Below are 21,409 nucleotides of genomic sequence, written 5' to 3' on the forward strand. Positions count from 1 at the left end.
ACTGCCCGGGGACCCCCCCGGTGCTGTGGGGTCCCGGCTGTGCCCGGTGCCGGCCCCGTGTGTCGCTCCCGGTCCCGGTGCTGCGCGTTGAGGCCCCGCCGCTCCCCCCTCAGCCTCCGCCTCCTCCCTCCGGTGCCGGGGCGGGGCCGGGCCGGGGCTTCCGCCGCCAGCCGGGAAGCGGCGGAGGGGGAGGAAGGCGGAGGGGAAGGGGTGAGTGCGGGCAGCGCCTGGCTGTGTGTCTGCGTGTCCGGCTGTGTGTCTGTGTGTCTGGCTGTGGCTGTCTGTCGGTCCTGGAGGGGGCCGGGGGGTGCTGGCGGAGGGGAGGCAGCGCCGCGGGGGGCTCGCAGCGGCCGGCAAGGGACTGGGGTGAGGCAGGAGGGGGGCGCCGCGCGTAGGGCGAGGGGCAGGGGGCTGGGGGTGCAGGAGGGGGGCTCAGCCCGGGGGGCGCTGAGGCGCTGGCACCGGGCCCGCAGAGCCCTGGGGGTGCTGGAGGCAGGGCTGGACGGGGCCCTGAGCGCCCTGCCCCCGGGGGGAGGCGTCCTGCCCAGGGCACGGGGGGATTTGGGGGAGCTTTGGGGTCCTTCCAACCCGAACCGCTCCGTGGGGCGACCCTGTGAAGGCAGACGGAGGCCCCGCAGCTCCCAGCGCTGTTCCAGCCCCCAGTGAACATTTCTCTCCTCTGCAGACCACAGGCTCGGTGTGCAGGCGTGAATTAACACGTTTCTGGCAGGAATAAAATGCTTCAGTGTCCCCAGTGGGGCTCTCCCACCTTTTTTTTTACCCTATTTTGGGAAGCGAAAACTCCTCGCTAACTGCTGGGAGCCCTGGGCCTGGAGCAGGGGGGCCTGGAGCCAGCCCCGGGTGCCTGGCCCTGCTCTAACAGCCCGGCAGCGGGCTCAGCTCCTGGGAGAGCAAAAAAGGGAAAAAAACAAACAAACAGCAATTTCTGGGGAAGGAAAGGGGTCTGTCCCGGAGGTGGCCGGCAGTGACAGCAGCAGGTGGCAGAAGGCCATTGCTCGGTGCTGCCCGGAGCCCTGCTCGGCCGTGGCTGGTCTGTGACCTGCGCAGTAAGGGGAGATCTGTGGAACAAGCTCTTGACTTAAAAAACGTAATTCCTCTTTTTCTTTTTAATAAATGTACGTCAAACGACTGCAGCATCTTCTAAAGAGCTTTCATGCCCGGTGATCCCCCCGAAGGAGCTCCCCTGCTCAGCCCCTGGCAGCGGGGAGGCCCTGTGGATGCGGTGGGGATGTGCCTGCCGCCACGGGCTGGCACAGCTCGCTAATTAGCACGCTTAGGGCTGACGCAAGGGGTCTGCAGCAATCAGTGAGGGCGAGTGGCTTTGATCCAGAGGCGCTTACAAGTTCTGGGATGATAAATTGCCCGTGTGTTTGTTGCTTGGTTATTATTAGTGGCCTAACCTGTAATCAGTTCCACGACAAATGACAGGGGTGTCACTCCCTGAAACTACATCTGGTTGTACTCCGGAGAAGTTTCCAATTCTCTTACCGTCACTGCTCTCTGGAGTTAGTTGTGGCTATTGTGGAGGGTGAAGTATCACTTAAGAAGCACCTGGTGTTAACAGAAGAAAACCAGCAGGAATGTGGGAAGGGAGGGAGGACAACTAGCAGCAGTGCAGCTGTGTCTGAGCCCCGAGGTCTGAGTTTCAGACCATGGCCTTAAAGAGGCTGCCGGGGTGGCAGAAGGAGCTGGGGGCACCCCACGGCATGGGAAGGGGATGATCTGCCTGCAGCAGTTCTCCCTGCGAGCCGGTGGCTGGGACTTCGTGTCGAGAGAGAGTTATGAGCTGCAGGTGACCCAGCAGAACGATAAGCTTGTGTATGGAGGGCAGTCTGCGTTTGGAGAGGAAAATCTCAGTCTGGGGAAATCTTAACTTATTTCCTCTCAACTGGATCCTGGTGTAAGTAGGACTGCAGAAAAGGGAAAAAATTGGCACTTTTTGTCATTAATTTCTTGATGTTGCAGCAGGTGGCTGCCCAGTGAGCTCACTGCAGTGCTGCGCGGTGCAGCCAGCTTTGGAAGACAACCCCGAGGAGAATGTTGCATCTTACGCAGAGCAGCATTTGGAAGCTGTTTGGTCGTCGTGGGTTACAGTGCAGGGTTTCACCAGTTCCTGCTGGCACAAAAGGAACCTGTAAGGTGTTGTAAAGAACAGCACTGCAAAAAGACAAAAAAAAAAGCTCTGCATTTGGGGTACTAAAATGGCCAGTCCTAATCTGACTCAATCACCCTGTGAAAAATGTGAACGTGTTGAACAGCAGATCCAGGTCTGATATATTGCTAGAGAATTTCCAGGAAGAACTGGCAGCTTGTGAGATTACTGTAGTTAGGAACGTGTTTCGGTATTTTATGGGTGGAAAATTAGTTAAACCTTCCATCACACTCATACTTAAATGATTTGTGTCCCCAGTTATCGTACATCTGGCTTCACGTGGTTCTCTGTGCTTCTCGAGCAGCGCCAGCTCTCTGATGATGACAGTTTGCCCTTAGATTTAGGTGCAGCTTGGCATTGACCGCTTGCTGCACGAGTTTCACTGGTTTGGTTCAGATCAGATCTTCCAAGCTGTAGCTTCAGGAGAAGAGGAAGCTCGGTGCGCCACGAAGGTGAGTTACGCTGGGGGACTGCGCTTGTCCTGAGAGCGGCGGCAGCGCCGTGGGACGAGAACGGGGACAGCAGGGACTGTCCTGAGCAGGGCCAGCTGGTGCTCGCTGTGCTGCTGTGGGGGAATGGCCTTCAGAGCTTGGGGATGGAAGTGTGCCCCAGCGAAGGAGGTCGTGTGAGGTACAGAGCCCTCTGTGTACATCGGTCGTGTGCAGCCCCTAATTATTCCCTTTTCTAGGGAGTTTTTCCGATGGTTTCTCGCGGTGAGGCGTCCCGTCCCCCAGCAGAGGGCTGGTACTAGCCATGAGGTGTAGCACAGGCAGCATGCGTAAATAATGCAGGAGCACGAGGTCAGGTAGCAGCGTATTTCATTGCAAGGTGCTCGGGTGCCTTGGAAGTCCCAGTGAGTTACGCCGCGTCCTCTGCCAGAGGGAGACAAAATGTCGGCTGCGGGAGGGCGGTGACTCTCCCGAAAGGCCCAGGATCGTTTTCTGCTTGTCTCCAATTAAACTGATTACCGGAGTTCTTTGTTGTTCAAAGATCAGTCTGTTTCATGTGCTGCCAGCATGTACTTTGGCAGCTGCGGGCAGTGGGATTTCCTGCATTGTCCGAGTCTTTGCTGCTGACCTTCGGGGCCGTTGTTCCAGCACTCCCTATGCTCTGGCAGGGGTGCGAAGGGCAGCGTTCAAACCCCGAACGAAAAGAGAAAGGAGCTGCTTTGAAGGGAAGGAGGGCTGTTTGTAATCCATGGCTCCTAGGGCTGTTGCTGCCAAAGGAGGGGAATTGCTGGGACTGTCAGTATAATTATCTCTTCTTTTTTTTCAAATTGTTCTCATCGCAGCCTGATGGCAGTGGTGTCATTTATAGTGACTCAGAAACCCGCCGTCAGCGCGGCGTTAAGGTGATGCCCATCAGGGCCTAGGGAGAGCAGCCCGGTTTCCTTTGTGCACTGTTTTCAGGAAGAGTTGCAGGTGCTGGAAGCACTCGACTGTGTCCTAGAAGTTCCCTGGCTTCCCTCCCCGTGGCTGCTGTGTTTGGAGAGGCTGCTCGGGCTGCGCTCGAGCCCCAGCACGGCCGTCACCCTGGTGTTGGAGAGGGGCCGCCTGTCCCTGCCGGTGAGAGCAGGTATGTTGGTGCAGCACAAGCCATCTGCCTCACCACGGGAGAGGTCATGTCACCAATTCCTGCCTTCTTCCCCCATTACCGGGCCGGCAGAGGCTGTCATTGCTCCTCTCCTGTAAATCATTTGCTCAGCATGTGACTGCGGCCTCGTACCTTGACCCTGCTCTCGAGGGCTGGCCGCTCCTCCTGGGGCAGAGCTGGCTCCCTGCCGTGCCAGGGAAGCGGTGCTCAGCTCGCTGCCGCTGTGGCCAGGCCCGGGGGAGTCAGAATAAACAGCTCTCTCTCTTCTTCTCTCCATTTGCAGTCTTCCCACCATTGTTGAGTGCCTGCCAAGTGCTGCAGTGGGTTCTGAAGCAGTCGGCCCCGTGGAGTTGTCTCAGGTGTTGCTGGTCGACTGACGGGAAGGGCAGATGGGGTCTGTAGAGTGAGGTCTCTGGAAGATGCAGCTTCTGCACTATTGATTTAATTGAATTTGCGTGGGATTGCGCAGCCTGAGTTAAATTGTCTGGGGTGAGATCTTGTACTCGATATGCTGTCTCAGAACAAATGCCAGAGGGCTTAGGCTGAAGCACTTCAGAGCTGCAGCCTTGTCCAGTAGGTGGCTGCCAGCAGCGTGCCAGGCTGTCCTGGTCACCAGTTGTGCTCAACCTTCTGCTTTGATGTAGTTTTGTTCCCCTTCAGCTGTGAAGCCTAACGAGCCCCTTGTTACACGAGGTGAAGGCTCAAACGCTCTGCGTCCTGTGGTGGCGTGGAGCTGGAGTTATTTTCTGCTGGGGAAGTAAATCGCCCGGGCAGACAAGCCAGGCACGTGACCAGTGGGGCAATGGAAAATTGGCTTGGTTTGTCGTGTTTATTTGCTCTGATAAAACTTCTTATGACACTGTCCTGCAGCTTTTTCCAAGGCTACTGGAATGTGTAGTTGTTTATTTCTTTCCTCCTGCTACTTTTTTAAAGAAACACTAGAGAGAGGCCTGAAAACTATATTTAAAGTTAGTTTTTCTTATTATTATTGTGGGTAATGTTACGGACTTCTGAAACCAACTAGGTTTTCTTTTATTCCTTTTCAGAAGGTAATCAGCAAAAACCCCTGTGGTACTGTAGCTGTAGCTCAAAGTATTCTGACACAGGCTGACAGTTCGCTGCCTTGAGATTACCTCTGGAATGTAGGAGCTCCTTTGAGTGCCAGAAGTTGATCAAAGTTGTTTGCCTTGCCTGTCCTCTTCAGCCTCATATTGCAGATGGTCCGGGGCTGTGAATTTAGAACTCCTGACTCCTGCAGTGGAAAGTTGATGGGAAGGGTCCTGCTGGTTGCAGTTCCTGCACTTCGCTCTACCTCTGGAGTGGGAGGGAGGAGCCTGGCCCCATCCTGCAGAAAGAGCTTTTCAGTCAAGCTGAGGAAAAGTGGTTTGATTATTTGTGGCAAGGGGAACCTGTCTTCCCCAAGTGCAGTTTCATTAATTATAGATTATGATTTATAGCAGGAGAAATGAAAATAGCAGCTGTTAGCTCCTCTTCCATTCCGATGAAATCCAATTTGCCCAATTCTAGTCTGAATTTGTGCTTTTGTTATCCTCCAGAGAGGAAAGTAATTGTTCTCTTGCCTGCTGTAGGGCTGGGTTGCAACACTTAGCAAGTGGCTTCTCATCAGGGCTGGTGCTGAATAGCTTTGTTTTGCTCCTACGCAGAATACGTTGGAGTTTGTTTCTCTCCCCGGGAAGCTCATGTGCTCATTACACCAGGGAACATCTTTATGTTGGGAAATAAAGGTCACGAGTGTTTCCTTTCACCTATCCAGCCAGGAGTCAGACTGAAATACGCGGGAGGTGGTGAGAAGTCTTTTCAGCAAAAGGAGCTTTTGGCGTGTTTTTCACGAGGCAGCCAGTCCGTTCAGCACAGAAGCCATCACCGCTTTTGTCCTTGCTCTGGGTCTGGCGGTGCTGACTTCCTACTCTGGAGACCGAACACTGCTATTTTGGGGTCCTGCTGCTTCTCCCTGTTGCTCTGGGTAGGAGACCTCCGGTACCAGAGGTGCTTTATCCAGCTGTGTGACAGCGCGCTGACTTGCCACCTCCTGTTAAATGTTCCCAGTGTGAATATCAGGTAGCAAGAGAATATTTTGTCATTTTATTCTATATTCCAAAATGTATTTTAACTGCTCTTTCTGTTCTCCCCCTGCAGGTGAAAGGGGAGAAGGGTGTCTGAATGAGTGAGCTGCGATGGATAACAAAGACTCAGAAGCTGAGATCCACCCTCTGAAGACAGAGGATGTAAAAGCTCAAGAGAACCATGAAAACTTTGCTGAGAGAAGAATTATCATCAAGCAGTCATCACAACTGTCTCGGCTGTCCCGGTGGCGCACTGCTGCCTTCTTCATCTCATTATTTCTGTGTCTGATAATTGTGTTTGCTTTCTCGTTTATCATTCCTTGCCCAGAGAGGCCTATTTCGGAAAGAACATGGTTCCAATACTATGAAAATGCAGGTGAGCTTACTGTAGCAGAGTAAGTACTTAGCAATGGTTCTGTTCCCTTGCATGTTGTGGATTTGAACTGTGGCTCTCTGCCTCAGCACAATCTGGAGCTGGGCCTGCAGGGGTGCTCCCCTCGGGAGCGAGAACTGTGAATACCTGACCTGGGTAAGCAAAGGCCCGTCATAATTGGAGTGGCCTTCCAGGAGGTGCTTACAGGATCTAATTGAAAAATTAAATGCTGCTCTGAAGCACTAACAAGGCAGCAGACTGCTCTCGTTTGGAATAAAAGAAATAGGGAAGGGTATCTAGGAATAAATCTTTGTTGCAGTTGGGTTTGTGGAGTGTTCCCTTGAAGTTGTGCTTAGGTTTGGGGACCATTAAGCATCTTTTCCCTGTCAGTGTGACTTTCTAATTTTTCTCCATGGCTAACAGGAAGGGGAGTAGAATAATTGCACCTTGCTTTTTTATTAACTGCACAAATTTATAATTGTTTCAATTAGCTCTTTAACCTTTGTACTGCACCTTGGTGACTGGGTGTTTGCTTCTGTCAGTGCTTTTCTTTAACCTTGTGTGTGGTGGCTGTATGCTGTTTATGCCATAAGCACAGAAGTAGTATTCACCAACAGGGACTGGACTTTGTGCTTTAATGCCTAAATCTAAAATTCTGCTACTTTGAGCTAAAGAAGGGTGCTTTTAGCTGAGAGTGAGTAAGATGATATAGCTGGGGCTGGGTTTCATGATTTGTTTGTCTTTTTTATTTTGGGAATAGCAACCCCACACCAAGACCAGAGTTGTTCTTTGTTAAACATAGTTCAAATTCTGGATGCCTGGCTATAAAAAGAGACAAATCCTCTGAGGGATGGAAAAAAATTCCTTTGGCACTAACTTCCAGTCCTTAGTACTCATGTAGATGCCTTTTTTTTTAATACAAAAGCCAGTTTGTCCTAATGTTTTGCTGTCAGAGATGGAAGCAGTGAGTAGGACTCTAGGAATTTGTGTTTTCCTCCAGCTAGCTGTGCTGTTGGTTGAGGCAATCCTCACTAGTGCCTGGCTTGTGATCTCTTTTACAGTGGCTTACCAGTTTCTTGCCATAGAAGATGTGGACAAGGACAAAGTGCAAGATGTCATCTTCGCTTTCAGAGCTAGCAATGGCAGCAGCAACTCCAACCGTACTTGTTGGGATGAAGGTAGCTGATTCTGAAACAAAAGGCCTTGTAGTAAGGGCTGCTCCTTCTCTTTTTGTTATAAGTAGTGAGGCTGCTGTGGCAGCTGTCCTGAGGGGGGTGCTGGTGTTGGAGTAGTGCCCATCGTGTTGATTCTCCTCCGTGTCATGAAGTTGGAAGCAGCGTGTGCTTCTGTTAGAAGAGAAATGAAGATAAGGGCTTGGGAGAGAAAATGGGGTTAGCTGGGAAGGGATAGGGAACGAGGCAAGGCGCAGCACCCAGGAGGTGCAGGGCAGTGGAAGTAGGCACGGGCAGGAGTCCCTCTGATGGCTCTTCTCTTCAGGTCTCCCTTCTCCATGTGCCTTTCTTGCTGCCGTGTCTGGCAAAAACGGCAAAGTGCTGTGGGAGAAGCCGGCTGCCAAGGAGGTCGAGTGGATGCAGTGCGGCATCGGGCAGCTCGGGGAGGCTTCGGAACCGGGTTGCCTCGTCGTGGGGAAGCCGGCGTCGCTCACCGCGCTCAGCCGGTCAGGTGAGTGGCAAGGGGGACAGTGCTGGGCACAGGGGACGGTGCTGGCATCCCTCACCTGGTGGCTGTCAGACCTTGGGAACGGGGAACAGCAGCATGACATGACAAGACAATACGTGGATGATGTGCAGGGCATTTATCATCTTGAAAACCTTGCCAGAGCCATTGGCTGGGCCTTTGAGAACTGCCTGTTCTCTCAGCCTGTCTGTTCCAGAGACTGGGCTCTGCTGTGGTGTTTTGTGCCAGCTGTTGTATTACAAGAACAACTTTTCAACAACTTTTGAAACAGGAGAAGCAGTCACTAGCTGTGAATGTTACTTTTTGCTCCCGGGAGCTGGGCATGAACCCCTGATATTTCTCAGTCCTTTGTGTGAGTGCTAGGAGTTCCTGCAGTGGCAAGAAGTGTGGGAGTTTCAGGGATTTAAGATCTAAAATCACCAAGGGGAGTATGTAGAAGCACTCAGTGGTCTGTTTTAGTAGTCTAGGGGTTTGCCTGATTTCTCTGGAAAGCCTTCTTCATTTCTGCACCTATAGATGGGGGGTTCTTCACTGCCTTGTCTGAAGGGGGAAGGGTGAGGGTAAAGAGTGCCTGTGCTTCTCTAGGAACAGGGCAGTGATCATCTGTTACGCCTTGAACCTTCCTCTCTGAGGAAGATTGAAATACATTTCCATTTGGGGGGTCACTGTTTCAAAGGTTATAGACAATGCATGTTCTCTCTTGGAAACATGCCAAGGATCCTCCCCTCTGTATCCAGTAGTGCATCCCTTACACCCTGTTTTCCAAAAACAGGGAGAGAGAGATAGCAATGGAAAAAGGGATCTGATGAAAAGATTAACAGCTTTTAATTTCCACTGTAGCTGGAATGAACAACGCACACACAGCTGGAAAGATTCTGTACCAACGGAGATATCTTAGCACCATTTTGTTCGTCAACGGGCTTTAGCACAGGATATTTATAGACATTAATGAAGTAGTTGCTTTTAGGTCAAAATGTAGATAGGTGACAGCTGAGCCAAAGCCATTTAACAGAAGGCAACCACAAAGAAATAGCACAAGCACGTAGAGAAACAACCAGGCTAAGCCACAAGTCACAAGAACAATGTGGTAGGAAAACATTCCACAGGTAAATTAAAAGCAACAGATGAAAAATTGATTCCGACAGAAAGCTGAATAACCCAGCGGTTGACATATTTGGTACATTTTTGCTGTGGCTTTATGTAGGTTAAAAGGGGTTTCCTAGACTTTCACTGTGGGTTAGGAGGGCAGATCAGAATAAAATATCGGGTTAAACCTATTTAAAGTGTCAAAGTCTGACTTTCATCATGTTGTACTAATAGCAGTAGCCAGATTAATATTTAGCTGTTAATGATTCATCATCATGGAGGATTGATGAGATTCCAGGGACCTCTACCTTTAGTCTCTGCCTGTAGGATGTTTGATCTGAAGATGCCGACAAAATTAATGCTTTTCTGTCAATCCAAGTTGTATCAAATTTTGCTTTCTTCATTGCCAGAATAAGTGACCTGAGCAAACAAGAAGGAAAGCACATGTATCGCATGCGTCTGTTTGTGTGGGACATTTAACATTCCTTCATGTGAAGATAAACAAGCCAGCTGGGACACAGGAGCTTAAGATTAGCTTTTTCAGGTCAAAGCAGAGGTCTGTGTAGCTGGGTATTGTCTCTGCCATGGCCAGAAGCAGCATTCAGAGGAAGAGCATGTGATGAACACTTCTGTCTTTACCTTGTCCTCTGGTAGCTTGCACTGTGAACCCTGTGAGCGGTTCTGGTTCTCACTGGTCTCCAAAGGGATGTGGCAGAAAGGGGGCCGCTATGATCAGATGTCTGAAATTTCTTCCATGCAAGAAAGCACGAAATAAACCAGAAGTCTTCAGCCAATGTGTGACAGGCAGAAAGCTGTCTATAAAATTACGAGCGACATGTAAAAGAACAGGGAATGGCTCTTTCATGTCACAGTTCTTTGCTCAGTGGTTCTTTTATCCAGCAGAAGGTTCAGAAAACAAAACAAAAGCAAAACAAACAAACAAAAAAACAGCAGGGAATAGTTCTGCACATCCACTACATGTTGAGGGCCAGGAACTTACAGGTGTTTAGTAAACATGTGGGCAGTGACATTAAAGAGTTTTAGCACTGCTCAGTACAAGACACCTGCCTTTGGCTCCGGTAGCCTGTGAGCTGCAGACTGTTACACTCGGGGGCAGCAGGGAGTTTGGTTCCTTGGAGTGAGAGCTGAACTCAGTCACTGACATTTTGAAGCCCTAGTTTTATTATTCCTTCCAGACCCAAAACAGAACAAAACCCTTCACCCATATTGGATTTCTTGTCTAATTTCTGTCTTGGTTTATGTTGCCGTGCTTTTGCAATGATCTTGGACACTGAGGAAGTATTGTAGCACTCCAGATGGCTGCCAGAATAGTCAGATCTCCTGTTAATAGAGCAAGGTGGGACTGGATTCACAGTTCATGCCCTTTGGGAATTGTGTTAGAGCATGAAAGGTTCTTAACTTCTTTGTGTTAAAGCTGTCTCAGTTACCTGTATGTGTTTCTTAAATCAGACTTCTTTTTTTCCAGAGAGTAAGAGACCTTCCTCCAAAATCATTTTCCCCATCTAGCCCGCAAATAATAAAGCATTATGCATTGTAATATGGATTTCAGCAGCCTGATTTTACTGTTGCAGCTTTGGACTACCCTGAAGCCAGGATATAGTCTTTTAAAACTTAAGTTCTCTTCATAATTTGTCTGCTTGTTGTTTTCAGGGGTAAAATTCTTTGCCTTCACATTATTTCCTAGGGGCATTCTTCTGTTTCATATCTGTTGTCATAGTAACAAATCCAAGTACCTTTTTTTCAGTGTTTCAGTAAAAGCTTTGACGGAATCACACCGGCAATACAGCCTGCCTTAAATTATTGCAGACAGTAGGGTAGTAATTCCTCGTCTTCCAGTACAACTGCCTTCATGACAAAGAACATGATTACTTTGCATTCCTGAACTGCTGGTGGCTGTATAGGATACTGTTTAAAGGGGAGGGTAAGCATTTCCCCTCTGAGCACCTAGTTAGACACTTAAGTCTTCCTTAAAAAGAAAAAAACAAACACCAGTCTCCTCTCTCAGCAAATTGTGCTGCAAATTCCCCCAGTGGTGTCTGGAAAGTCGCCAGCAGCAGAGTGTATCTGAGTAAAGCCAAAGCTCTGACACCTACATTTACGAGCAAATGAGACAAAATTGTCTGAAGTGCTGTGGGCCTTCTTCAAATGCTGGAGAGAAGAGGGATGTAAACTGAGTTGTGAGGGGTCATGTTGGCCTGAAAGTTTTGCAGGAGTCAAGTTGCAGGAAAATGTGTTGTCGGGAGTAGCTGTAATGCTGTGATCAGAATTCAGCCTCTTTATGATTTTAAAATGCCTGCACAAATTTAAATACAGAACAACAAGATTTTGGCTTGCTAAAAAGAAAGGGTTCTCCACAGCATGAACGTACGGGAAAGCTTGTTAAGGTAACACACAAAAAAGCCAGCTGTTCTTTGTGCCGTGCTGATTGACTTGTGCCTAGGACATTAGTCTGCCTTTGTGCAGGCAGCTGGAGTTACTTTCCACTATGAGCTGAAATCGTGGATACAGGCACTCATTGGAAATGCAGAAATGCAAAAATACCCCATGATGAGTATAAATGCGGTTGCCTTGTGGTGCTGATGGGCTGTAAATGGTTGCTTGCTGCAAGGAGGAGCAATGGTGTTTTAAAGCCTCTCAATGTAAAGTGCATTTTAGTGAACATTTCCCAATGACTCTGTCTTCTAGGGCGTGTTCAGTGGAGACAGTCAAATGACTTTGGAGCTAATTATACTGTGCTGACTCCCTTGTCAGTGATTCCAGATGTGGATAGTGATGGAGTTCAGGACCTGATAATCTTTGTTGCTACAGGAGATAAGGTATGTCACTCTAAAGCTACGATAAACCCTGTGACCAGGCCACAGGGCATGGCAGGAATGCTATTTATTTCAGTCTTGTAGCCTAAGAGGAAGTGCCCAGAGGCCTCTGATATCTGTGAGTTTGGGGAAGGTTTTTTCCCACCCTGCAGAGATGTACTCTCAAATCCATGCAAGCGTTTTATGGCTTCAAAACAAAAAACAAAAACAAAAACAAAACAAAGCAAAAGAACAGCCAGGAACCCCTCTCCCTTTTCAGTCTGTGCTGCTCACTGCATCTTCTTAGGCTGTATGTGGAGGAGCGTGCCTAGGCAAGATGAGGTTGCAGTTTTCTGGGACAATGCTCGGAGAAGTGGAAGTGAACAAACCCTGACAGGTTTGGCTCTTAGATCAAAGTACATCTGACAGCCAGAGCTTTTGTACAGCCAGTGGTCTCTCTGGTACCTTATGAGTCTGTGCTTATGGTCTTGCTTTGCACGGTTCTCTTCCAGGTGTCCCTGTGCTGGTTAATTCTGACAGGTTAATTTAGCGAAATAGTTCTAATTGCCTTATGCCTGTTCCAGTATTGCATTTTCGCATGTCTTAGAGGGGAAAAGTCATGTAGCTAAAAATATTTGTATCATAATCCATCTGTATCCATGACTGAGTGATGCTCATCATCTGTATGCGCAATCAGTCCTGTTTAAGCCATGCAGAAGTTATGGTTCCCTCCAAGTCTGAGGGGAGGAGTGGGAGCCCTGTCTCCTCATACCAGAGCACTCTATAAGCAGATTGGGTTTTGCTGTCTGAGGCATTGTTGGTGCCAGAGTCATCAGAAATTCTATCCTCTCTGACTCCTACATTTCTCTTCTGTTTTCTTTCCTTGCTGCTTTTGCTATTCCAGTTATCTCAAGTCTTTTTTGGTTTTGTTGTTTTCTTAATCTTAGCCAGTCAAGGAATGGTTGAATGTAGTCTCTGTTCTGCTAAACTGCCATATGATTTGTTTTCCATGTAACCTCTCTAGCTATCTTGGTATGAAACCCCTCCCTCCCTCTGGACTTGGCAAGTACTCTGTCAACTCCAGTAAAAGTACATTGTGTTTTGAGAAATCGCAGAAATGGTGGGAAGCTTGAGTGGAGCTCTGGAGCTGGAAAAAGGCAGTCCCTTTGGAAGGGAGATTCAGAACTTCAGTAAATTAGCTTTGTTGCTAACAAGGGCTGCAGCTGAACATGACGTTATGCTGCAGTCTCCTGAAATGGCAGGGCTTTGAGCAGTCTGCGGGGAAGGTTCTGTGTGCTTGTGTAGCAGGGGGTTTAGATGCCATTTTTTTGTGAGTCTTAGTGACCCCTACCTGCTGCAAGCTTCAGCACAGACACGTCCTGGAAAACAAGCCATTTTTCAGGATACATCGCCTGTAGCACCTCACGGAAGGCGTTAGGCAATGCAGTGTGTAAGGTGCTGTGTGTTCTCACTGGCTACATGACTGCCACTGGCAGTTTCTGTCCCTGGGGCAGCTGCTGCACCCGTGCTTGCGGGTAAAGGTGCAGCAGTTCATCAAGCGCTGGTGTGCGTCTCCTCCCGGTGCGGGAGGCTGGGATCAGCTGGTGGATGCGTTGCACTCCCCCCTCAGCTGCCTGCTTCGTTCTCCCCAGCAAGCTCTATCCCCTATTTGCATACCAGGCTCTCCAGTTTCACGTCAAGAGCAGCAGATTTTGTTTTGTTTCCCTGTTTGCCCCGCTCAAGGAGGAGGAAGGAAGGTCTCTGTTCTTCTCTGACTCGGCGTCTCTGCTGGATGCTGCTTCTCAGTCCTAGCGTGCTGTGTTCCCCCCAGACCGTGCCTCTTGCCCAGTCATTTGAATTCGATCCTGCCTTTATCCTTTATTCTCTTGGATGAAATATTTTGAGTGGATTCTGTTGCTCTGGTACCTGCACTAAGAGCATAAAGAATCCCGGCATCTTTTTTATCCCTATGGACTCAATGTCAGCTTTAGGAGGAGTAGGCTAGGGCACTGCAAGAATTTATATTTAGCAGAGCTGTGTTCCCTGGGCCTTGTCAAGCCTGCAAGGAGAGAAAAAGCTGTGCTAACTGCTCTGCCAGCACAGTGCTTCCTGCAGGTGATGTCAGGTACTACGTGAAGCCACTACATGAGAACGCTTGAATTGGAGTGAAGCAATTTTAACTTTTTTTTTTCTTTTTTTTTAATCCTGTTGCTGTGTAGATTAAGACCTTCATCCATTCGGGAAGAAATGGCAACGAGATCGGCTCCACTGAAAGTCACAGCATGGGTGGGAAGGCTCATTATATCAGTCTGAACATAGGCTCTTCCTCCTACTTCCTTTTCTATACAGGTACAGTCCTGTTCAGGACTTCAGTCGGAAAGAATGATTGTAACTGTGAAATAAGTGTTACTAAACAGTTGTTGGAAAGAGTGTTTTACATTCTCAAAAGCTATGTCATGGTTCCAGCTGGTGAAGAAGCTATTTGAGGCCAAAAGAAGGTGGGACCTTGCTGAAACTAAGGTTTGGTACATACTGTAGTAATCGTATTTGAAAAAATGTTAAGAATGTAAGTTTTAAGCAGCCATTTAAATAGCAAGTGATTATTGTGAAACGCTTGGATTATGAACAGATACGATGCTAAAAGCATTCAAAAAGGCAGGCTTGAGTCTCAAAATATTGCTAAAAATACAGTTCATCATTCATCTGCCAGATTCATTTCAGACATTATCTGGAAATCTGTGGAGTTCAGAGCAAGTGCAGGATAACTTACCTCCCTCATTTTTGCTTTTTTTTTGCACAGCCAACTCTGTCTATGCATATTCCCTGAAAGAGCTCTACAGTGCAGCAACTGGGATGGAAAATTTGCTTCCCAGCCTTGAGCAAGATCCTCTGTGGGAGAGGAACATTGACCCAACCACACACCGCTTCTTCCTTCCCAGGCATGGTGTCACATCTTGGTTGCCGGTGGTTTGGAGGGCACTGATGTTCCTGACAGGATGGATTGCTCTGCCGTTGTTCTTTCCTGGCTATGCAATTTGGCCTAAGAGCACATCCAAACCTTGGGGAGAGAGCTGGCATTGATAGTTTTGTCAGGGTTTCACAGTAAAGGAGGGAAAGCAGATTGTGATTTTGTATTTGCATGCAAGTGGAGCACCTCAGACAACTAATTCAGTGGGTGGCAAATGCAGAGCCTGGTGCTTCACCTCCCAGCCCTGCTGGTCTTCCCTGCCTGTTATGATGAGCCTCTGACTTTTTATTATGCAGGGGAAAAAAAAATCCCCTATCTAGAAAGCATAATCAATTCTCTGTTCTTGTTTAGCTCTGGAGACATTCATTACCTGGTAAAAATTCCCGGGGCATCACGGGACAACGTCCTGGTTGTGAACTCGGAGATGGCTACGCTGATCAATCCACAGAATCTTCAGATTTTGTGGACCCTCAATGTGTCCCATGTTATGAGGTAATGCTGCCTGCACAGATCGTGTGTAGCATTTTCAGGTTTCCAGCAGCAGCGGTCCTGGCAGATGCTATTTTTTCATTTGAAATATAAAAGCCTGCAGTGTTGTAGCAGCTGAGTCTCATACAAGGGAGTTGCTGGGAGGCTGCTCTGAAAGACCAGGGCATGCACAAGCCGTCAGGTTGTATTGTGATCTGTCCATTCTTTTCCTTTCTCAGTGAGCCACGGCTTGGTTACTACAAACCTGATGTTCTTGGTGTTGTCCTTGAGAGTGAGATCGGGCCCAACAGGAAGAAGGTTTGAAAGCTCTTCCTTTTAACTTCCCTTTTCTCTGCATGTCTCAGCTCAAGCAGGCATTGAGCTGAGGGCAGCTGGTACAATGTGCTGCCTCCAGCTGATTTTAGAAGGCTTTTAGCTAGAAAAGAATCTCTTTTAAGAAGCTGCTGAAGCCAGCCCAGGCACTTTCTCTTCTCAGCAAGTGACTTTGATGACAGAACTTTGAACTCCGTGAAATAGCTTGAAAAAGTTGAGACTTTACTCTTACATGGTCCACCCAAGGTCTCACAGCTCTGTGATCAAGTGGAAGCTCAGCTTCAAGTGTTTCCTCGTCTTCCTATGTGTCAGATACTTGCTCCCATAGACAGTATGAGGTAGAGACAGCTGACTTGGCCTCTTCCTCGTGGCTCATAGAGCTCTTTGATCCGAGTTCGTTTTCTTTCTTTCCTGCTAGGTTATGATTGTTGAGGGTGGATCTGGAGCAGTCCAGTGGGACCTGAAGCTGAACTCGAGAGCAGAGAGCCCAGGGCTAGCCACACTTTCTACTGCTGATCACCGGTCCACCTTCCTCATCTGGGGTGAATACAAGGTTGCAGGAAATGAAACGGTGGGTAGTGCTGCTGCATGGCTGCTGTTTTCTAAACTTTGGGTCAAAATTGTCTGGAGACACCCCCTTTACCCAGCGTTGACATTCAAATCTGTAGGTCCTACGAACACTGCAGCATTCTGCACAGGGTGTGGGGTATCCACGTGTCTCTGACCAGCCCTGTCTGCTTGCAGTATGCAGACCTCTGCCTGTGGTCTGGTCTGTAGTAGGTCCTTACCATGGCCGTAGCATTGTCCCTACTTGCAGCTGGTGGTGGCACCAGCAGCTTTTGTCATCCTCAGCCTGGCTACATAGAGAAAAGGAACTTAGTGGCTGTATGAGCAAAGTAACTGGATTGCCCAGAGCCTTGCCTTGGTGTGGTACTGCAGGTGAGTTGAGAGGCTGCTGGCTTGGTACCCCTGAGACTGCTGCTGTTTGGTCTGCACCTTCTGCAGCAGTACTGCAGACTGTGATCTGTGGCCACGTGAGCATCCTCTCCGTCTCCAAGGCAGGCTGCAGCAGCCCTGATACACAGCTTGGCTATGGAGCAGTGGCTGGCAGTGTCAGTGTCGCTTTGTGTTGGAGGGTGCCTGAATGCCAGCTGAGTTTTCTGTGCTCTCCTTGCTAAGTCTACTAGCCCGAGGGCAAAATCTGTCTCCTGCACATAGCAGACAGGCCTGCTCTGTGCAGGAAGGTTGGGCTGGGGAGGAGGGCACCAAGCAGTGAGTAAAATCCTATCCCTTGTGATGGTGGCATCAAACAGGATGAATTGGCTAGACGTAGACAAGTATTTGGCTGGATGTACTCTGTCGGGCATGAAGTAATAGCTGAGCCTGGTCTCTGGGATAATGTATGTGAGTGTTCTGATAGAGTCCTGTTGGTTACAGGGATCCACAGCTCCTCAGCAGAAGCTGTATCTGTTCCATCCTTCCTACACTAACGTCCTGTTGGAGCTCCGCAATAACACAGACCAGATCATTGCGTTCAATGGTAAGTCCTGGCCTTGCAGCCCTCCAGCAGGGAGCTGCAGGAGGACACCGACTCCTGGTACCTCCTGGGCTGCCTGGGGGTGTGGTGGTGAGCTTGTGGACGGCCTGAATGGAGACCTGAGGCCGGGCTGTTCCCTCTGCTCTGTGTTACAGCCGCGCTGTTTGAGCGGAGCCGTCATGCCTGCTATGTGCTGTTGACGGGGCCTCAACCCGGCGAGGAGCCGGGGTTGGTATCTCTGATGAAGCGCAAGCTGAAGGAGGATGTCTCGGAGAGCAAGGTGATCTGGCTGAGCCAGGTGGCTGTGGACAGTGAGCAGTACATCCGGGACCGCCTCTACAGGATGCGATTCCACAGCCGAGTGTGAGTTCGCTGGGAGAGCAGGAGAGGCTGCTCTGGCCCCTCTCCTCTGCAGCACTGCACTTAGCAAACCCCGATCACGGATTCCAATGGGAAGCTGTCTTTCTCGATCTGCAAACCAAAGTGTGGCTGGCAGGGAAGCTCCCCCAGTGCCTGGGTATGCCCAGGCTGTGGGAGCAGCTGCCGGCGCATCCACTGTCAGAGCTCATGGGACTTCAGTGCTTGGCTGCCACTGAGGTGTCGTGAGCTCAGGGATGAGGGCTTTCCACTTGGTCCTTCTGCGCCCGCAGAACTGTGCTGACTCAGCCTCTATCTGGAGGAAAACATGCTCGTGGGGATGCCTGAGCTGATTATTTCCTGGGTGCTTGCATGAGAAGTGGAGCTTTGGTGTGTGGTGTTAGATTTCCTTTCTGAGTCAGCTCTCCTGGCTGCAGAAGAGGTGCTTGACTGCAGAGCCATTTGCAATCGTCCTCTCCTGAATTTGGGTCCCCCTTCAATAATGGGTGTGTAGTGCTAGACCCCAGCCATGGCTGATGACTTGGCTAGGTCCTACCTGTGCCAGCAGGGCACAGATTAAAGTTTCATTCTACTTAGAAAATGACCTTTTCACCTAAGAATAGACTACCCTGTGTACCCCACCTGGAATCACAAGCCTACCCGTGTCTTCTGTGCTGCTTCCTTTCCTGCCAGGCTGTACAGCACTGGTGACACTGACAGGGAGCTGGTCTCCCACCTGACCCATACGTCCACATCCCAGCCCCCTTGTGATTGTAGGTGATACAATAACATGAGGCTTGCTGGTCCCTTCAGGTGTGGACACCACCTCTCCTCTTGGTTTTGAGGTGCCAGGGGATCTAGGACACTTATTAGGGTAGAATTGCACTTTAACCTTTCCTGGGAGCTTGGCCTGCTGCTCCTGGGAGCTCTCTGTACTCCAGTGGCAATGCCAGCTGTCCTGAAAATACTAATTTGGTCTTGCAGCTACTGAGGAGTCTTTTCCAAGTTCTGTCCCCTCTGCCAGGGGGTGGGCAAGCTGCAAGACAGATGTAAGCCACTACGCAAAAACACAGGCTGTATGTGCAGCACCGCTCCAAGGAGAGCTCTGTGCTGCCTCCCTGCCCCTCGGATTGAAGTGGTGCTGGGGGAGGATCTCCAGGTGTTGTTTTCTCTGAAGGTGCAGCCTGGCGGCCCGAGAGAGTGGGTCTTGCTGGCTGGGATGGGCTGCTGTGTGAAAGTGATGTCTCTCTTGGAGATGTCTTTAGTGTGCTGTGTCTGCTCTGCCCTGTTCCTGGTGGGCACCGGTGCAGGCTGTAGGAACAATGTGCAAGAAGCCTGGAAACCAGTTTGCATAGGCTGCTGGGTCCTGAAAGCTGCTGTCCCCACACCAGCTGCACTGAGACAGCTGCTGTTTGCACGCTGCTGGGCGTCCCTTTGGCTGGTGAGAGGGAGGTGGACAGAAAACACAGCTGAACACGGTGGAGTTTGCATCCTAAAAAACCTCCCAGCTTTTGTGGTGCTGGAGGGGGGTTAGCCAGGGCCTTCCTCCCTCATGCAGTCTCAGCTTGGGGCACCTGCAGGCAATACTGCAGGGCGAGCAACTTGAGACAGAACTTGAGAGCTTGTGTAGGTCCAGGAATCAGTTCTCTCGGGGCAGCCACTGACATTTCCCATGCTGCAGGGCAGCTCCGGGCACGGGCAGCTGGGGTCACGCAGAACTGTGCGTGCGGCTGCAGCTCTCCCAGCCTTGCAGCAAAATGAGCTGTGGCACCCATAGTCCGGCCACACACCCACCCGCTGCTGCCCCGCGGCCCCGTAGCTGCTGATCGGGTGTGCTTGCACCCTCTGCCAGTCAGAGCTGTGCAGGATGGGTGCCCGGTGGCCTGGATCTGTGTGGTCAGCACAGATTGCATCCCGCTGAGGTTCCCGGGGCAGCGAGCACGCCCAGGCTTTATTCTCACCGTAACCACGCTGGCTCCCTTCCTCCTCAGCTCCCTGCGCAGGCCTGACCTTCGTGGTAGGCACACTGAATGTTCTCCTTCAATAGTGCTGGGTTTTCAGCTCTTGGGGGGCTTTTCTGGCTTTAAGTTGTCCGTTCATGTTTCCAAATACTTTGGAGATCCAGAATTCCCTGTGGCAGCTCAACTAAACGCATCAGTGCCAAACCAGCACCTTCTTAACAAAACAAGTCCTTTTTGCAGCTTCTTTCCGTGTGTAATTGTTTTTTGCAGTATTTAATGAATGACTTTGTGCCTTGATTCAATAACTCAGATGGGTGATGATGGCATTATATCACTGTGTTATGCATTAGTGTGTTTTTTAACACTACGACTGTTTGGATTGGTTCTTTAACTTATTGCAAATTGTGCTGTATAGGACTTGGTCTAACTGTAATGGTTTCAATAAATCCTCTTTTGCATTGTTTGTAAATGGTGCCATGCTTTTTTTGTGGCTGCTAACAAACAGCTGAAGTTATACAAGAATTCAGAATTTTGGCAGCCCTTTGTGTGGCTTCCCAAGGGCAGAAAAAAACTTTTTGGAAGGGACCCAAGTGTCCTGGTGATGCTTGCAGCTTGTCTTTGGCTCTTTGGCGGTAGGTGCCCACCTCTCCCCTTCGTTACGATGGTCAGGCTCGCCCTGGACAAGGCTCAAACCCCGGGAAGCAACTGGAATGTGACAGACCTGCCAGCTGAGCTGGTGCTGGGCCAGGAGCGTTCAGCGATAGTGAAGGTAACGGGAAGCAGCTCAGTGTCCCTTCTGGAAGAGGCCAGGCACTGCGCTGCTAGAAAAAAGGGTGCTTGGCCCCTACGGCTGCTCTGTGGAGGGATTTGTGCAAACTTGTCTCTGTCTGCCGCTGCAGTGAGCCCCTCTCGAGGGGCATTGCTGTGTGGGCAGCGGGCTGCACAGCCCCTCGGGTGCCTGACCTGCGGGAGGCTGGAGTTAGATAACAGGGCTGGGCCAGCTCATCCCTTCCCCCTGCCTGGGGCTCGGTGACCTGGTTTTACACCCCAGATTCCTGCTGCAGTCCATCAGCATGAAAATCTCACTCCAGGGCTTGGATTTGGATCAAGCCAAAGGGAGCCGCGTGGCACGCGGTGTCTCCTGGAGCGTGGGACCATCTGTCGCTGCCCTGTGGCTGCCAGCGCCGAGGTCCCAAGCTCCATCCTGGCACCGAAGCTCCTGCAGCTTCCCCAGCACCTCGCCCCAGGGCTGCTTTCTACGCCCCAGCACTGAGCTGAGCTACAGCCAGCCCCTCTGTTCTGGGGCTCCTGAGCTCTACGGCAGGAAGGGATGCCGTGATCCCAAGTATCTGCAGGGTCTCTCGTTGGCTGCAACACGGGCTGGCACCGCGTGGCCCTTGGTGGGCTGGGGACATCCCCACCCGGCCCCGCTGTGTGGGCCCCGAGTGCGTGCGGGCTGGACTTGGCACCGAGGCTGAGCGCCAGGGGCCGTGAGCCCCCCTCCTGTTTATATAATGGCCAGTATTAATCCCCCACAGCTGGGGCTCGGCTCCGGGAAAGAGAATAATCCTGCGTGAGATCCTCAGCCTCTGCTTGGATTAACGGGCTGAGGGCAGGGAGAGCAGCTCAGCTGCCAGCCCTGGGGCCTTTACAGCCCCCGTTTGCTGCCCGGCAGCATCTTGCTGCGCCCCTGGCCTGGCTCCAAGGCCGTTCATTTGGGCCTCCCTGCGCTGCCCACCCATACACAGGGGGCTGCAGGGGGGCCCAGCGCCCTATGTGCCAGCTCAGCCATGCCTGGGGGTGGGGGCTGCATGTGGGAGCCACTGGGGTGGGATGGGGGCATCTGTGCGTGCCTGGGGGGCTGCTCCCCACTGCTGCCAGCCCACTGGGGGCACATCTAGCTGGGCGAGGGGCAGCCACCCCCTTGTGGACCCCCCCTTCCCTGCTGCAGCCCCCCTGGTCACC

General features: G+C 50.7%; 1 protein-coding gene across 4 annotated transcripts; it reads left to right on the forward strand.

The window, feature by feature from the left end:
- The first annotated feature begins 2,494 nt into the window (after positions 1–2,494).
- FAM234A (family with sequence similarity 234 member A) lies at positions 2,495–19,906 on the forward strand. 4 transcript variants are annotated; one of them, XM_082772824.1, is made up of 12 exons: positions 2,495–2,625; positions 5,924–6,226; positions 7,285–7,401; positions 7,721–7,906; positions 11,714–11,844; positions 14,040–14,169; positions 14,621–14,759; positions 15,140–15,280; positions 15,496–15,574; positions 16,008–16,160; positions 17,027–17,129; positions 17,282–19,906. In XM_082772824.1, exons 2-12 carry the CDS (start codon positions 5,962–5,964, stop codon positions 17,491–17,493), a joined length of 1,656 nt encoding a protein of 551 aa, XP_082628950.1. In that variant the 5' UTR covers positions 2,495–2,625; positions 5,924–5,961; the 3' UTR covers positions 17,494–19,906. The 4 variants fall into 4 exon arrangements, with proteins under 4 accessions (XP_082628950.1, XP_082628949.1, XP_082628948.1 ...); XM_082772823.1 differs by lacking the exon at positions 2,495–2,625 and adding an exon at positions 3,507–3,748; XM_082772822.1 differs by lacking the exon at positions 2,495–2,625 and adding an exon at positions 3,978–4,125.
- Positions 19,907–21,409: the final 1,503 nt, after the last annotated feature.

The sequence above is a fragment of the Aythya marila genome (assembly GCF_965140915.1).
Source record: "Aythya marila genome assembly, chromosome: 15".
Lineage (NCBI taxonomy): Eukaryota > Metazoa > Chordata > Aves > Anseriformes > Anatidae > Aythya > Aythya marila.

Coding starts and splice junctions, on each gene's coding strand:
- FAM234A (XM_082772824.1), top strand. CDS start 5,962: ATGGATAACAAAGACTCAGAAGCTGAGATCCACCCTCTGAAGACAGAG. Junction 7,402..7,720: donor CCGTACTTGTTGGGATGAAG/GTAGCTGATTCT, acceptor TCTTCTCTTCAG/GTCTCCCTTCTCCATGTGCC. Junction 16,161..17,026: donor AGGTTGCAGGAAATGAAACG/GTGGGTAGTGCT, acceptor TGTTGGTTACAG/GGATCCACAGCTCCTCAGCA.